At 41.4% G+C, this 17,420-nt stretch overlaps 3 protein-coding genes across 3 annotated transcripts; 2 read left to right on the top strand and 1 right to left on the bottom strand.

The window, feature by feature from the left end:
- The first annotated feature begins 361 nt into the window (after positions 1-361).
- LOC115686068 (RPM1 interacting protein 13) lies at positions 362-2,201 on the top strand. The gene is made up of 3 exons (XM_030611255.2): positions 362-682; positions 1,554-1,640; positions 1,767-2,201. Exons 1-3 carry the CDS (start codon positions 449-451, stop codon positions 1,899-1,901), a joined length of 456 nt encoding a protein of 151 aa, XP_030467115.1. The 5' UTR covers positions 362-448; the 3' UTR covers positions 1,902-2,201.
- Positions 2,202-3,935: 1,734 nt separating this feature from the next.
- Positions 3,936-6,317, top strand: LOC115686067 (nascent polypeptide-associated complex subunit alpha-like protein 2). Its single transcript, XM_030611254.2, has 4 exons — positions 3,936-4,121; positions 4,233-4,338; positions 5,345-5,463; positions 5,712-6,317. The coding sequence occupies exons 1-4, from the start codon at positions 4,047-4,049 to the stop codon at positions 6,060-6,062; spliced, it is 651 nt and encodes a 216-aa protein (XP_030467114.1). The 5' UTR covers positions 3,936-4,046; the 3' UTR covers positions 6,063-6,317.
- Positions 6,318-6,921: 604 nt separating this feature from the next.
- On the bottom strand, positions 6,922-13,152 carry LOC115686042 (uncharacterized). The gene is made up of 7 exons (XM_030611222.2): positions 12,898-13,152; positions 11,992-12,730; positions 11,623-11,694; positions 9,273-11,542; positions 8,208-8,396; positions 7,927-8,104; positions 6,922-7,837 (listed from the first exon to the last, which is right to left on the bottom strand). Exons 2-7 carry the CDS (start codon positions 12,674-12,676, stop codon positions 7,116-7,118), a joined length of 4,116 nt encoding a protein of 1,371 aa, XP_030467082.1. The 5' UTR covers positions 12,677-12,730; positions 12,898-13,152; the 3' UTR covers positions 6,922-7,115.
- Between the last annotated feature and the right edge of the window lie 4,268 nt (positions 13,153-17,420).

Below are 17,420 nucleotides of genomic sequence, written 5' to 3'. Positions count from 1 at the left end.
ACATTTACTTCAAATCAATTTACCTATCTCGTTTACCCCCGAAAAATTTCAAATTTATCACAATTTGAGGTTAATGTGATACGGATTTATCATTTTTGAGTAAATGTGGCACAAAGTGTATTCGGTCAGAATTTTTTGTGACTCAAAAATTAATTTAGAATAAATGCGACACAAATATTCAAATTTGAGAGTTTTGGTGACACAAAAATTAATCTGGGTAGATATAATACGAGTACACCGGTTCGAGGTGTTTTTTTTATGGCATGAGCATTTGAAAATATATCTTGGGATCCGTACTCGCGTGGTGGAGCCAAACGGTCACCGTATCTCCTCTCCCCAGTGTTCGAAATCCCACTCCCTCTCTTTTCTCTCTCCATCATTCAGCGATCTTGCATTTCGCCCTCCAAACCCTACTCGCATCGCAGGAAGAGGAACCCTTCCCCACACCATGGCGAAGTGCTCGCCGTTGTCGGCGACCTCCGGCTACGAGGACCCGAGCCCGATCAGGCACGTCCTCTGCGTGACGAGGGACGAAGACGTCAAGCGTTTCGAAGAGACCGAGGACTGCTTCATCCTGGGTTTCGACCCGTTCGACCGCATCTCCAGGCTCTCCGTGGCGATGGCCGAGGCTGGTGGCGACGATGGGTCCAAGGACCTCGTCGTCATCGCTGAGAAAGGACAGGCAAGTTCGTGCTCTTGTCGCGAGCTGCTCCTTTTTCTGTGTGCTTGCTTTGTTTTCGTGCTTGACTGTGGTTTTCTCTGTGTGCTCTGTTTGGCTGCCGAGTGAATCTGTGGGTTGTCTCTATGTTCTCGTGGGTTTAACGTTTCGACGAAGATGGTCTCCATGTTTGTCCTGTTTCGCTTGTGGGCGAGAACTGATAAGAATAACGTATGTTGGAGAATCGTTGGGAATATACTCAGCTAGTCATGGAAATACTTGGGTAGAGTAGTACTTGACATGATTAATTCACTGTATAATTTAACTGCAGCTGCTTATTAGCTGTGTTTGGTGTACTTAGGATTGTTAGAGCCTGTCAAATGTGTCAGAATTGGGGATTACCGGGTGACTAGTTGAAACCGATAGCACAAAGAGAAGGGAGAGGTAACTGAAAGAAGATTTTGAGAAATTTATATGGGCTCTTGACTCGGATACCATTTCGAGTTGACTGCATAATTGACTATTTCAAAAGTTCAACTCGTCGGAGAGGGTCGTGGTATGTGTCTTTCTTTTTTATGCTTGAGAATGGAGTGCTATCCTCATATGTAGTTGTTATCCCTATTACTGAAAGTCGAGAACAGATTTAATTGATCGTGTGGACTGGACTTCAAGTCTATAGTGTCAGGGAAGCAATCACAATTTTCTAGTTGCGGCTTATGATGATGCTCTTATCTCACTTTTACTAGCTTAGTCAGATGTTGCATTGTGTATTATTTGGTTCCCTGAAATTTTGTGCAAGTATCTTTTGGAGCAGGTTTTGTATGACTATTTCTTTTCTCAGTTGATAATGATTTAAGCATTTCGATTGCTAGTTGCTACTGATGATTATGGACAGGTGGCTTGTAGAGACTTCCCGCACTCAAGGCATCTTTGTCAGAAATTTCCCTTTGCAACTACGCCCCATGAAAGATACTGCGAGCTGGTACTGACCACACATGAATCTCGCTTCCAGATGATTGTTCTCAATATTAGCTCTCAACATTTGTACTTGTAATTGAACTATGGAACCGATCCTAACTTTGTTCATTTTTGCTTCTGTTTCATGCAGTGCTACTGCTATGTATGCGATTCAGCTGCCCCCTGTAAGAAGTGGTCCAATAAAGGCCATTGTGATGCCACAGAGCACGACCAAAGGTGGAAGTCAAAGAGGCAGAAGAAATCGAGGAAAAAGAGGGAAGGATAAATGGCAATTGAAGGACTCTTCATATTGTCTGTTTTCTTGCTAGTTCGTGGTGAAAGTAGTGGATACTTGATAGCATCTCGCCGGCATACAGTGAGCAGCATTGTGCTCTTTCCTTTTCTGATGATCAATTCATGCTCTTGCACTTGTTGATCAGCTGATCATGTCCCTATTTTTGCGCTTGGTTTCGGCCATTGACTCGAGTTCATGAAAGGGTAATTTGTATAGGACAGCTTTTGGAATCAAGGAACTTGATTGTACAGTCATTTGATCCGTTTTGAAGCAGAAGGTCCAATTTCGTAATTTGGTGGGATCAAAAATCGTTATTTTAGTTAAAATTCATTGTTTGCTCACAGATTTTTGAAAGTGGACATGCATGAGTTTGACACTTGAATTTGCGAGTCGCTTCAGGTAAGCTAAATGGAGATCAGGGAAGCTGGTCACATGCTGTTATATTTGGTCCAACGGCCCGTGCCGTGCCCGTCCGGGACTGGTCTATTTGCCATGCCTAAATGTTAACCAGAGTGCAAATATCCATAGGGAGAGCTGAGAAACTGTGTGCTTAGAGAATTTCATATCATTCTGTCAAGATGGCATAGTGATTTTGTGCTCTCAACCTGCAAATTCTGCTTCTGTGTTTAAGGTATTTTTTGCTTCCTAGTTCCTTTTGAAGCCTGTGTTAAATTATAGTTTACATGATCTTCTGTCTGTCTGAAGAAATGATTCATCGAAATAATGCGTCGCCATTGATATGCTCTCGATTACAAGTGAACACGGTATGTTTGGTGCGGTCTGGTGCTCAAACCAAATCAAAACGCTCATGTACCATTTGAGAAAAGAGAAATTGAAACCAGACCAAAAATTTGATGTAGTCAGGAACCAAACCAGGTCGAACCATATTTGCGATTTCATTCAATCTGGAAACCGAAATAAACCGTTTGTTTCTTCTTTCATCTTTTTCTCTTCGGGTATTTTTTTGGTCCTATCATGAGGTTAAACTCACTGACTAGTTCAGAAGATGCATTCATTCCATGAAGCAAACCAAAGTCTACACTTACAACAATTCATAAATTCACAATGAATATCAATTCTTCTTAAAAAAAAGTGCTAGCTCATCTATAAATGATAAGAAAAATTAAGTGGCTATACAATACAGTTTCGCGGTTCGATTTGGTTTTACTTTTCTTGAAAACCAAATTAAATCACAAATGACGGGTTTAGTTCAGCTTGGGAACCATTTTTATTGAAAATGGTTTGGTTTGATTCGGCTTAACGGTTTGAACCGTTATTTGCTTACCATACCTTCAGTGTTACTAACTCTCTTGAAAGTAGTGATGTGGTTTCGCTTTGAGCCTGTAGTGATTAATACAAACGCACAAAATGCAATGAATAGAATATAACGAGGTATGGCGAAATTCGAGACCGAGAATTAATTTAAAAAACAAATTGCGACGTGTGTATCACGAACACATCTTGCGTTACAAAATAGACAATTAACAAACACACGTTTATCAGATCGAATTGAACATCAGGAGATGAGTCCGTCGATAAAAAATGAATCGTTATTCATTTGAATTTGGCAAGCGACACAAGTTCCATTGAGCGCAATATTAATTGGGAAATATAATAGTTGGACTGTTCACCGAGCATGGGCTCATGTGACACTAAATATACGAGTTCAATATGATGGCTCATAAAATCATCGTTTGTATAAGATATCACATCGTTCGAGAACCCTAGATACTGTCGGAGTAAAGGATCGTCAACAAGGGCATTCTAGTGGTATCCACCTGAATTGAAATTCCACGTCATCACAAAAAAGAGGGAGAAAAATGAAAGTTAGAATTAGGCAATTTAGTGGACGAATCTTGTTATACATCTGACCAAGTCTAATGGTATCGAATTCTTAATTAATAAATCGGAATTTGCAAAAAAAAATTGATGTGGGCAGAAATGTTCATAGGAGGGCCGACCCGACCCGACCCGACCCGACCCGGTTGAAGCAAAACCCTTATCCGGGACCGCGCACACGGACAGAACTCTGGAACAAGTAAATCTCGTAACAGTCCATAACCCTATCGCTTCACCTTCTCTTTCAGCTCTCTGGTCTCTCTCTCTCGAACTCGCAGTCCTCCCCGCACGGTGAAAATGTCACCGGCTCCGGTCGTCGAACCCGCCGGACCCGAGACCGAGCAGGTCCCCGAGCCCGAGAAGAAGCCTCAGGTACTTCAAATTCGCAAGCTTTTTCCCGTCTGCTGGGTGTGTGAACGTTCGGGGGGCGGAGGGGGGTGGTGGGTTGGGTTCCGGTCGTTCAAGTTCGTTTTTTGGTTTCAGAACGACGAACCCATTGTCGAGGACGTGAAGGACGACGACAAGGACGAGGAGGACGACGATGAGGATGACGACGACGACGACGATGATAAGGAAGATGGGGCTCAAGGTGGGTCTTTTTTTGTTAATTCATTTGGTCTTTACTTTTTGGAGGTGTTTGTGTGATTTTGCTCGGTTTTGGTTTTGTAGCTGTTTGAAAGTTTGCTGATTCGTATACGGGCGGTCGCTATTTTTCATTGGGAATGGAGTTTGTTCATGTGTTTGAGGAGGATTGTTTTGAATCGGGAGGGATTGTTTTTCGCCAAATGGGATGGCTCGGGAGAATTCTGAGGTGTGACCTTTGGAGTGTGTTCAGTGTTTGTTGAAGTCGTATTGCGAAAGTTGATTTTTCAGATGAAGTTCTTGAATCCTACTGGCCTACTCTAGTTTAGGTGGAGCAATGCAAGTGCTCTGTCCAAGGAAATCATTGTAGGTGTAGGATAATCCCAGCCATTCTTTCATCTCTAAAAGGGGTGTCGCTGTTGCGAATGTTTCAATTTTTGCATTTTCAACAGAGAGCAATGATTGTGATACTAAGTTTGTCTGTTTAACTGAAGATACAGATGTGTGCTACTTTTATTTGTGGGATAGAGTGTTGGGTGTGGCGAGGGCCTGTTTGATTTGCTAATTTGTACTTTTAGTGTGTGATCACGTTGATAGAGACCATAGAAAGACAGTTCTTTGGTTTCTGTTTTAGTTAGAAATCAACTCAGTAAACCACATAGAGATTTCATGATATGAAACTTTTGCTTTTGGATTGGTTTAATTAGCTCACTGGATGCAAACATACAAACACAAGTCTTAAATTCCTTTTATGTTCGCTGAAGGCTGGTTCCCTTTGGGTTTAGTATGTGAATCAGGAAGTTGTTTGTGTGGAGTATAATTGGATTTTATGTTTTGGCTCAAGTTTATTGGTGCAGTTTTGGGTCTCTGCAATGCATATACTTGCAGTCTGCTTGAGCCATGTAGGATTGTTTTACTGAAGCTTCTTGAAAATTCCCACAAATGCAAATTTCTATTTGATTTTGTCAGCTGCTGCTTTGGGATTTAAGAATCCAAACAACATGAATGTGCAGGTGCAAATGGGGGTTCGAAGCAGAGCAGAAGTGAGAAGAAGAGTCGGAAGGCAATGTTGAAGCTGGGCATGAAACCTGTAACTGGTGTAAGCAGGGTCACAATCAAAAGAACTAAGAACGTGAGTACTTTTCCTTTCAATTCTCTGTCATGCATTTGATACTTCATCCTTTATATAATTTAGCAAAAACTAGAGCAAATCTGAATTGTGTGGGTCACATTGATAGATGGCACTAAATGGTGTCCGGTGGCTATGGAAGATCCACTTATAGCTGACCTGAAAAAATGGAGTGTCTTAGTTCGCTATAGTTGAAATTGTTTTGCTTACATAAACAATGGCATGTTATTAAGAAATTCCTGGTGTTTCAGGTCCTATTCTTCATCTCAAAGCCCGATGTCTTCAAGAGCCCTCACTCTGAGACTTATGTCATATTTGGGGAGGCGAAGATTGAAGACTTGAGCTCACAACTGCAGACACAAGCTGCCCAGCAGTTCAGGATACCCGACATGGGATCTGTGATGGGCAGGACCGACACTTCAGCCACAGCCTCAGCAGCACAGGCTGATGAAGAAGAGGAAGAGATCGACGAGAATGGGGTTGAGCCTCGTGACATTGACTTGGTGATGACCCAGGCTGGAGTTTCGAGGAGCAAGGCCGTGAAGGCTCTCAAGACACACAATGGGGATATTGTTGGTGCTATCATGGAGCTTACTACCTAAAGAGGGTCTATCAGGGTTTGTTGTCTGGCTTTTTTTGGTGATGAGCTTTGAGAATTGTTTAGGTTATTAAGTTGAATTATTGCAGCATGTATTCGGTTTCTGTATCGGCCCCTTTATTCTTGAACTCGTAGAAGAGAAATTAAAACAAGGGCGTTTTGTCAACAATTCACTCGAATATTGTAAACATGGCTGTACCAAATCTCCTTTTTCAGCTTCTCTGAAAGATATATAGTGACTAGTCTACGTTATTGAGTAGCCATTGATCACATGCGTCTCACTTTCCAGTCGCAAATAGCCTAACAGGTGAAAACTTAATTGCTTCAGGCGATTCAAACCGAACTCGAAACTGAAACCACGATAAACGGCTTGGGTTTTGTTTGCACTGTGATTTGCTTCTTCACTGTGGACTGAACTTGGTCGAGAATGGTCAAGGTCTAAGTACTAATCATAAACTTGGCTTCTCGCTTCGGCAGGCAATTGCAGGGCTCGTTTCGTCATTCTCCACATTCACATAAGGCGATAATAATAACAAAGTATTGGTTTCTCCTACCTTATCAAATAATTAATGGATGAAAAAACGTGTTTATCAATCAAGCAAAAATGTGGGAAAATAACAAATTAGTCTTACAAGCGTCTTTGGCCGTTGACCCCAATGCAAGTAGTTCTGGTTTCCGAGTCGTCAACCGTCTTTAGCCGTGAATGAGCCAAGCTCGCTCTTGCACAAATTTAAATATGCTGTTGGGTGGACATGACGCTTGAGCATGCTTAACGAAGCTCAGTTGGAAGCTGAGCTTATTTGATGTGAATAAAGCACGCAAATGCAACTTGTCTTACTTAGCTTCAGAAGAAGCACAACACATGCAAGCGCAACTTGTCTTATTTAGCTTGAAGTACGACAGAGCATTCCGAAAGATATATACAAGTTTCGGAGACCAGCTCCATAAGAGCAATTCACGGGTTCACCAGAGTGTTCTACATAACATAGACAGGAGATACAGATCCAGTAAATCATGAGGTGATCACTCACATCTGAGGAACACTCAACTCCTTCAGTCAAGGTTCGATATCTCTGCCAGTAATCTCCTCTTTCAGCACATACTCCCAGTCTGATGAGCAGTCCTGCCAACCTGCAGAGAGCGGGGTTTTGAGCTCATCTTTCCTTCGAGAATGGAGTATTTGACTATCTCCAACACCACCGCGTGACTCCATTTTCAACTTGCCACCAGAAAGGGTCGTGTTTTCCTCGGTCAATTTTTCTCTAGCAACTGGTTCATTAAGTGCGACCCCGAGATCAACTGAATCTGGAGGAATCTGTGTCTGATTTTCAGAACTTAAGCTCTCGTCCCATTGTTTCAGGATTTTCAATCTGGTCATAACAGAAGCCTCTACGTCGTCAGTGCAGCAGATTGCACCTGTTACAGGAGAATTCAGAGAGATTTCAGATGCAAGGCTACCATTCTCTTTGGATGCTCCGGCTGTCAATTCTGCAGTCCTGCTGAGATCAGGAGACACTTTCAGAGGCCCTTGTTCCTCCACATTTGGAGTATTTTTAGTACTTAAGTTATGAGGCCAGCAACTTTGAGCTAAAAGGTTGGTGGTAGAATCGATCATGCTGCCAATAGTGCTGACCACAGTCGGACTCTGAACAGAGGCATGCAGCTTCTCAGGCTTTTCATGGCTCCTTGTCCCAGCCAACAATTTATCATCTTCGTTTGATTGAATAGCAACTCCAATATCTGATAAGTTCTCCACATCCAAATTATTTCCAAGTGTATCTGCAATAAAGAACCGTTAATTATGAGAAGGTTATAAAAGAATCTGATTGGTCATGCAAGATAGATATGTTCACGACTTAAGTCCCAACCTTCCAGTTCATTGGACCTGGAACTATCCATCTCAATCCTCATGCGATTGAAGCGAGCCTTGTAATTCATGGAACATAGAGTAGCCTCTGCCTCAAGCCACAAGTTCTTAAATAAGCGTATTTGTGGCTGTGAATCATCCTCAACCTGAAAATTCTCACTGAGAATCTTCTTGATAGCCTGCAAAGTTATCCACAACAGATTTACTCAGTTTCTATTGATCCACTAGCTTATAGTTCCAACCTTTCCATGGAAGGGGGTTACAGAGTATTAAAAGAAATACCTGGGTCATGGCATCGTCTTTGTTTATCAGGGCATTACCCCTAGAGGAGGAAAGTTCAGAAGAACTTTCAACCTCATTATCAAACCCAGTATCTTGCCTCTGCTTGTCAAAGGCACAGTGATTGTCAATCTGACCCTGAATATTTACTGAAAATGCACTGGCAAGAGGAGGCATATTTGTACTAGCACTCTGTGGGAAAAAAACCCAGTTATCCTTTTTCAGCAGAAAACAACCAATCTAGAATGCTCTAACTCAAAACTAGATATTCATGAATAGGCAGAAGCAAAAATAAATCAATAAACCAGATCAAAGAAGCGTGTTAAAAATGGACTAGCAATTGTAGATGATATCCTGCCAAAGGTAGCTTCAATTCGTATTAAGAATCAACATGTAGGTGTAGTTCACTTCTAACATCACAACATGCATATTTAACTGCCACAACATTTTAGTTATTAGTGCCGTTTAATCTAGCAGGTGGAAAAAGGAGATGGTGCCCATACTCTACAGATAAAGCCATCACTTTACTGTGTCATCGTCTTCCTTTTCCATTGTCTATCTGATTCTTGAATAAAACTCGAAGTGTCTTCGTCATGTTAGATCTATCTTGACAATATACTCAGATAAGGTAGTAAATAGGCCTGTGCCACAAATCTCTTCATAGTTATAGGCCCTTCTAGAATATGGTGCAGCACAACGTGCGGGTGAAAACATGCATTCGAATTTCCCATGTCCCAATTATTCAGAATGCTTTCAATTGCCTCAACGGCTATTACTTGGTGACTGAAAGCCAAAAGATCGTCACCTCATTACATATAAACATGAAAACGAACTAGCAAAGGGATACCAAATGCTTCGAGATATAATTTCTAGATTCACGAGAAGATTATCACCTAAAGTTCAAAAAGGCTAAATTATCCTCATTGGCAAGTTAGTTGTCATCCACTTTGAGATTATCACCATCCACATTTTGCCGTTAAAGAGTGTCTTTTCATGCTCTAGCAATATTAGCATCAACTAATGTTAGGTAGGAAATTGAAAAGGAAGTAGTGAGATCAACAAGATTACCATGTCAAGATCAGGTGATGCTTCAAAACTCTTGTACATGGGTTCCTCAGAATTATGTATTTTGGGCTGTGTAGTCATCTGCTCAACATTCTTCGATGAACATGCACAAAGATTATCAATCACCTTTTGAATGACATCAGTGTCTCTTTCCTTCAAGTCGCAAGCACCACTTAAACATGAATGGAGAAGTAACTCTGAAAGATTATGCAAAGTTGAAACAAGCATCTGTCCATCTACCATTGGTATTACTGGTCCCCTATCCCATTGGGCAAGTCCAGGAGAATTATCTACTGCATTGGTTGATTCCAACACATGCTTCATAGAAAGAAGCAACCCTTGAGGTGGATCCATTTTGAAAGAATCATTTTCATTTGTATCAGAGACATGATGGGTGGGCGTGTGCCCTTTGTCAGAGGTCACATCGCCTTCTCCTGAACTCTGCTGTGTGGGATGAGAAAGTTTAGCGCTAGAATCACCGATTGATTCTTGGCACGTAATGCAATGTCCAGCAGATTCCCCGACATCATTAGAAAACGGAACCTGTTTTGAATCACTCAAGCAAACATCCTCACTATCATTGGATCTTCCCTCTCTGCCTGATGGATTAACAAAGGCATGCAGCACTGAGGGTGACACTGAAGCTCTGTTACTACATCCACCTTTGTAGAGTACTTTTCCTGCGCTTGGTTTATCAGAAGAGACCTTAGTAGGATATAAGGTATTGCCAAAGATTCGAAGGTCCTGTAGCAGATCACAATCGCTTCGTTCAGGTTCCTCCCTGTGCTTTGAGTGTGCAACTGCTTTTTTCCAGCAAGGAGAGTCCACGACATGTTCAAACTGAAGTAAACCCACAGAAGGGCTCCCAGCAGAATTCAAGGCATGATTTCCCTTCGATGGCAAACTAAATCTGTCTAACGTTACATGAGGATTTCCGGTTCCAGAATTGGCACCAGTGTGCTTTTCAGCATACAGCAGAGTACGATGATGCTCCAGTGCTAAATTGAATTGATCCGACGTCAAAGGATCTTCACATTCCAAATTTGCCCCAGCTAAATGATGAAATGCATCTTTCGAATCACATTTGCTATTTGATCGGTCTTCATCTTCGAGATGGTATGGTTCCTCAAAGGTAAAATCCCTTCTCCCTAGTTGGATCCCAAGATCTGCACTATCAAACTGTGATTCACTTCCACGTACTCCCACGAATGGAGGCTTGTTTACACTAGATAGAAGAATCCTAGCATAGCACTCATTAGTGCAGCCTCTACCATCCTTGTGATCTCCTGAAGAAACTTCACCAGCTCGAGAGCTAAAGCCATCAACTGGGGATCCCACAGTGTGCGCAAGCAAAGGTTTCACAGCACAGTTCCCATCATTCACGATAGAATCATGCTGTGACACAATTTTCCCAAGACTGGCACCATCAAGCCGTGACTTGCTTCCAAAAGCTTGCATGGACTGAGGCTCATTTACATTAGACAATATCATGCGAGCATAGAGCTCATTAGCACTATTCTTGTGATCTCCAATAGGAACCTCACCAGTTTGAGGGCTAAAATCATCAATTGGGAATCCCATTGTGGTTGCAGGCAACAATTTGGCAACAGAGTCCCCATCATACACACTAGAACCATGCTGTAGCACATTTTTCCCAAGACTCGTGCTATCAAGCTGTGACTTGCTTCCAAAAGCTTTTACAGACCAAGGCTCGTTCACATTAGACAGCATAGTGCCAGCATAGAGCTCATTAGCACAATCTCTACCATTCTTGTGATCTCCAATAGAAACTTCACCAGTTTGAGACCTAAAACCATCAATTGGGAATCCCATTGAGGGTGCAGGCATAGATTTCGCTACAGACTTACCACCATTCACGAATAAACCACGCTGTGGCACACCTTTCCCGAGATCGGTGCCATCAAACAGTAATTTACTACCAGAAGCTTGCAGGTACTGAGGCTCATTTACACTGGATAGCATAATGCCAGCATAGTACTCATTAGCACTGTGCATACCCTTCTTTTGACCTCCTAATGAAACTTCACCGGTTCCCGAGACAAATCCATCAGCTGGAGGTCCCATCTGGGGGGCAGAGAAAGATCCCAAAATCATATTCCCACCATTCGCACTTGCAACATGATTTGACACAACATTTTCATCTATATGAGCATATGGCCACTGTTTCTTCCCAAGATTCGAAGATAACTCTGGCATTGCTGCCTGAGGATATGTTTCATGAAACATTCCAGGCAAATCCAAGCTTGATGATGCTGGATGACAAAAACATAAAAGGATGATGTCAGAGACCGAATAAGCATAATCTTGGCTGCGCAAGCAAGAAATCGCCTACCATCTACATGTTTTCTGCTTAGAAATCCACCATGCTTTTCCCAACTCGAAAGACCATCACTATGAGAAGCTCCTGCACGTGTACTCAAGCCATTAGATGTATAATGAAGTCCTCGAGAACACAAGGAGGAAGGAACATATAATCAGATCTCTCTGCTTTCTTATCTTCATTTGAGCTTCCATTAGTAATCATAGTCTGTTCACATAACTAATTCAATTGAAAACAGAGCACAAGAAAAACACTATTGACCGTTAAGTGTGTCAGCATATGAACAGCATGCACGAAAGAGATTAGTACATGAAAAACCGTGTACAACAACATTATTACATTATTATCAGAAAAAGTAGAGACGAATGAGAATAAGTATACCTCCATTTGTACAAGTTTCAGTCATTAATGGAGCTGCAATTGGCTCCTTCAAGCAGTAACTCCCACCTAAATCCTCACTTTTACCATGGTATCTCAGTGCCTGCTCGTTCCAAGGGCCACTTGATTCAACTGTATCTCCCAAACTCACACTTTTGCTTTGATCATCACAAGGCAACTTATCCAAATTTGCATCAAAGGGAGAAGATATCCTGCCATAATCGCGCTGAGCAGCCAGCCCAGAGGGAGCACCCTGAACCACCCCAGACGACACATTGAAGGGGTAAAACGCATCACTTTCCATGACGGTACTCCTCGAGCCATCAGAACATCGACCAAACTTATCATTCAATCCAACATCAACAGAGTTCCACGAAGGTAAAGGGGTATTTTCTCCATCAACAGTCTCCGAACCCGAGTAACCGTAGGCGTTTAAATAAGTCCCGACATCGAACTCCGGTTTCGATGCGGGAAACCAATCGGTTCTTGCACTAGGAGGGCACGGATTCGCCCAAGTGTTGCGCGAAGAATTCACGGGTCCTTGATCAAACGGCGGCTGGACGGAATCCACATAAAAAGGAATCGAATTGGGATATTGGTCGAACTGGGGGATCGTAAAAGGCTGCGCGAACGCCGATAAATTCGACGACGCCGGGCACAAGCCCCCATTTCCGGGCCAATTACTCATCGTTCTTGCTAGACAGATGATCAGGGGGCCAACCGATCAATACCCACAAGAAATCTGCGCCAAAGGAACGAACTTTACGATCGAAGGAGCAAGAAAAACAGCGATCAAGCGACAAACACAACGCCATACCGCATCGACATCGTAGAGGGCCAAGTAGTTCCGATTCTCCGGCTAAATTACTCGCGAAAAAGACCACGGAAAGGAGCGAGAGAAACCCGTACCGGGAGAGACGAGAGCTCCGATTATGGTGGAGGGCGGAAGCCGCGAAGGAGAAGCAAAGAGCAGCGTCGTCTCCACTGCAAGAGGAGAAAGAAACGCCTCCCACCGTCTCTCTCACGCCATGGATGACCGTCGTCACTGAAGTCGCTCTCCGCATTTCCTTCTCCCCTCGGTAACTTTTCATTTCGTCCGGCGCCGGGAAATGACGAAAATGGCCCTCTGGATAATCAGGCGCTCGTGGCGCCAGGTCGTGCCGTAAAAAAGGGCATACCTCCTGCCTTAATAGACGCGAGCTAGTTTATTATTTTATAAATCTGCATTAACATGAAATAATCGTTTAATAATAATAATCTGAAAAGGATAACAATAAACAAAAAATAATAATTTTATCCATATTCAGATTTTATTTTTTTTCGGTAAGAAAGTTACTCTGTTATCCCTAAAACCAAGATCATAGGTGGACTTAGAGGTGAGCATGGATTGAGGGTAGAACCAGAAATTGGATCGAACCGACTATAGGATCTAGTCAAATTCTAGGTTCCCGCAGTTACCAATTAAGTTCCCAGTTCCAAGAAAAAGTAGAATCGGTGGCCAGAAACTGGAGAACCGGTACGTGAACGGGTTATCGAAGAACCGGATTCTTTTACAAGAAAAATTTTGACGCTTTAAGCAGGAAGATGAAATGGCCTCGTTGTTGGGCTTAAGAAAATTTTACCTTTCGCCCTTAGATAGGAAATCCATTTCATTTGCCGCCTCGGTCACCAGGCTGAACAAAGAGCCAAAGCCGATCATCTAATCCTAAAAACAGAGCGATGAAAAGTTAAGGACTCGAATAATAACTATTATGTTCCAAAAATATTTTTTTCTTTTCCTATTCCATGGACAAATGTCTAAATAGAGATAAGCGTTTGATAATAATACAGAATTTCTCTTCTCAAAACATGAATTCGTTTGATAACGATACAAAATTTCCCTCTCTTACGCTATTTTCCATTCATCAACGGCCGGCGGCCGCAGTGGGTGATGGCGGCCAGCCGACAACAGGAGACAAGGGCGAGCAATGAGAAGAGTTTTTATTTCTCTTTTTGTTCCAAAAATAGAAAAATATCAAATTTTAACTTCTCATTTCTGTTTCAAACTTATTTCTGGACTAAAAACTTGTTCCAAAAATAAAAAAAATGAAATTGCGTTATCAAATGGATTTCTATTCCAAACATGTTCTCGGGAACGGAAAAATAGAAAAACAAAAAAACAGAATAGTTATCACGCACGCCCTAAAAGGAAAATTACACAGGAATAAACAAACAAATATTGAGGCGTTGATAGACACAAATTGCAAAATAAAAGTGAGAAAATGGAAAGAAAGCACGAAAGAAGGTCAAGTATCAAGACAATTTAGGGTTAGCCGACGACCTATGCTCGTTTGCAACAATGCTCTGCCTCTCAAGCCTCATCCGTCTCTCATCTTATGGTGCAATGACTCCCATCTTATGTTTTGCTCAAGTCAATTTATGTTACATATTTTGAAATTTTTTATTTTTTATTTTAGAGACGAGTGCTCTGAAAGTTCTAAAATTTTCGCGAAAGTACAATTAAATCTTAAAACTTGTAAAAAGTGCAATCAAATTATAAAATTTATCAAATTGTTACAATAAAGTCATTCCGCTAACTCCGTCCAACTTGACTAACGGAAAATGCTGACATTACTTTTTTTTTATGTTTTCTCTATCCTACGTAGCGATGACGTGGTTAAAACACGAAAAATAAGGTTAAAATGACGTCATTTTTGTCCAAATATGTTTTTATACACATTTTACTTAAATTTAATTAAAAAGTAAGCTAAATTTAAATAAATGAAAAAAGGGATAGTTGAAACCGTCGCTGCCCCACCATCGCTGGGAAGGCCGCCCGTGGCAACCAACCCCTACTTGTGGCGGCCCTACCCCAGAACTAGGCGAGGATTGCCAGGCCCTAACCAGGGCCTAGCAACCCCCATCGACCATTCCCCCACCATCGCCGACCGTTCTTGTCAATGGTGGGGCGGCAATGGCAAGAGCTGGTTTTTTAACTCCTTTTTTTTTAAATTAAGCTTATTATTTATTCTATTTAAATAAAATTTGTACAAAAAATCATATTTGGACCAAAACGATGTCGTTTTAGCCACGTTATCACCACGTAGGAGAGAGAAAATATTTTAAAAAGCCGCTTCAGCATTTTTCATCAGCCAAGTTGGACAAACTTAATGGAAGGACTTGATGCACTTCGTAACAAGTTTTTAGGACTTGATTGCACTTTTTGCAATTTTTAAAACTCAATTGTATTTTCATGACAAGTTTTAGGACTTCCAGTACACTTATCCCTTTATTTTAATTTACGTGTTCATCTTTTATGGAATGTTGCTATTGACAAATGATGATTTTTTGTTATTGTGTTCACTTTCATTTTACTTAACTAAAAATGAAATAAAAAAAAAAGAAAATGAAACCAAAAAGAAAATCGGCTAGTTTTCGGGCAGACCCTGAAACCGATATGCAGGGTAGGTTTCACATTCTAAAAACTGGAGAACCGGTTCCAACAGTGTAGGTTCCAAGTTCTAAGTGAAATCTTGACCAATCCCTGAACCTCTCACCCATAGGTGGACTGATCTCATGAACAAGCCCTACCATAAGTCACAAGCCCTACCATAAGTCACAACTCCAATCGAACTCCATGTGCAACAGCCAATATAGCACAAAGTTACAAACACCAGTCCAAATACAAGATCAAAACACAGCACAAGTCCAATTCCATCCTGTCAAAAAAGTTCAATCTGCTGCATTAGGAGACCCAATGCCCCACTTTTATGAAGCTGTGTATCACATCTTTAATAAGCTGCACCCTCCCAGCAAAAGAAAGACGTTGCACAGTCGACGAATTCATTCGAGAAGTGACCTTAACCACAAGCGGTTTGCAATCTTTTAACACTTAAGTCTTCCAAAAAAATCAGGGTAAGACCAAGATATCTAACTGGTGCATGTCCCTTTGGGAATCCACTCAAAGCCACCATCTCTTCTACATATTGACCTTCTTGGCCAGCCAAATATAACTCAGTTTTTGGTGGATTAAGCCTAAGGACAGACATTTGCTTGAATCTCTGGAACAAATGCAGAATCTCATTCAATGAATCCATCCCTTAAAAAAGATCGACGAATCATCCGCACAATTCGAGTGAGCGAGCTTGACCTTTGAACAGGATGAAACTCGACTTTGCCCTGTTCAATTGCATTATACACTAGTCGAGAAAATACTTCCATAACATGACAAAGGGTTACGGGGATAAAGGACCCCTTGTCCCAAACCCTTCTCACCTTTGAAGAAGCCTTCAAGATCTTCGCAAGGGAGATGGAGATATAAGGCCTAGCAAAAAGAGCTTTTTATTCATTCCCAAAATTGATCAGGAACCTGCAAGACTTCCATGACAGCAAAGACAAATTTTTAAGTGACAAAGTCAAATGCTTTCATAAGATCAGCTGTGATCAATCCTCTTTTGGACACAACACTAGCCCCTGGCAAGTTCTTATCAATTCATGAGCTAGATTAGCATTATCACATAAACTCCTCTTCAACAAAGGCAGCTTGACTCCAACTTATAAATTTAAGGAAGAAATAGCTTTGACCTATCGGCAAAGTATTTTAGAGATACATTTGGCCAAATCATATCATTGCAGTGGTTTTCCATTATCAATCAATCATATTATTTCTTTCTCGGTAAAAAATATTTTCTAAATATTGGAATGAAGTGTTCCAGTAAAAATTTCGGATATCATTTTCTTAAAATGGAAAATAGTATCACGCAAAGAGTGAAAAAAAATATCATTATTTTATGGTATAATTAATATCCTACTATTTACGGGGATATCTTATGCCTTCTTGCAATATAAACTTGGAAATCTAGGCTTATGCCATATGAACGCACAATTCATTGTCTTGTAATAGAATTGTACAGAAAAATCTTTAATGACACGAATTAGACTGATTGATTCTAGGTGATACGAGTTGAACTCAATATCGCATTGACAATCAATCATTTTTGCAAGCTGACACTATTTCAGCAAGAATATTAATCAACTTGCAGCTAATATTATTGTTCTTGATGTGCCCCCACCAAAGGGGCCTGAAGACAAATTCGGACGGTCCTAGACAGTGATATTTAATGATAAAGTTTGGCCCTGCTTGATCCGCCGGATGCAGGCCGTTTTTATCGACGGCGGATTGAAGCAACAAGTTAAGCCGAAATCGAGAGTCGGGACCAGCTCGGCCTACCCAACGATCACATTCACTTCATTTGCAGTATCACTTGGTAGACCTGCTAATCTTAATGTACTAAGATTATCGAAGCAACTAGGTTTAGGCCACGCTAAAATAGCTTTCTGGAATGATCTCTCAAAGCCAATGTACGGAATCAGCCTTTAATTTGACCAGAAGAATGACTCGCAACGCATGACCAGCAAGTCAACACAGTAGGCAAGAAAAAGCAAGTCTGAAC

The sequence above is a fragment of the Syzygium oleosum genome, unplaced genomic scaffold (genome assembly GCF_021117445.2).
Source record: "Syzygium oleosum isolate NSW1041296 unplaced genomic scaffold, Sole_v2.1 Sole_v2.31, whole genome shotgun sequence".
Taxonomy (NCBI): Eukaryota; Viridiplantae; Streptophyta; class Magnoliopsida; order Myrtales; family Myrtaceae; genus Syzygium; species Syzygium oleosum.
Note: the sequence above shows the minus strand (reverse complement) of the source record. Positions and strands in the feature narration are given on the sequence as shown.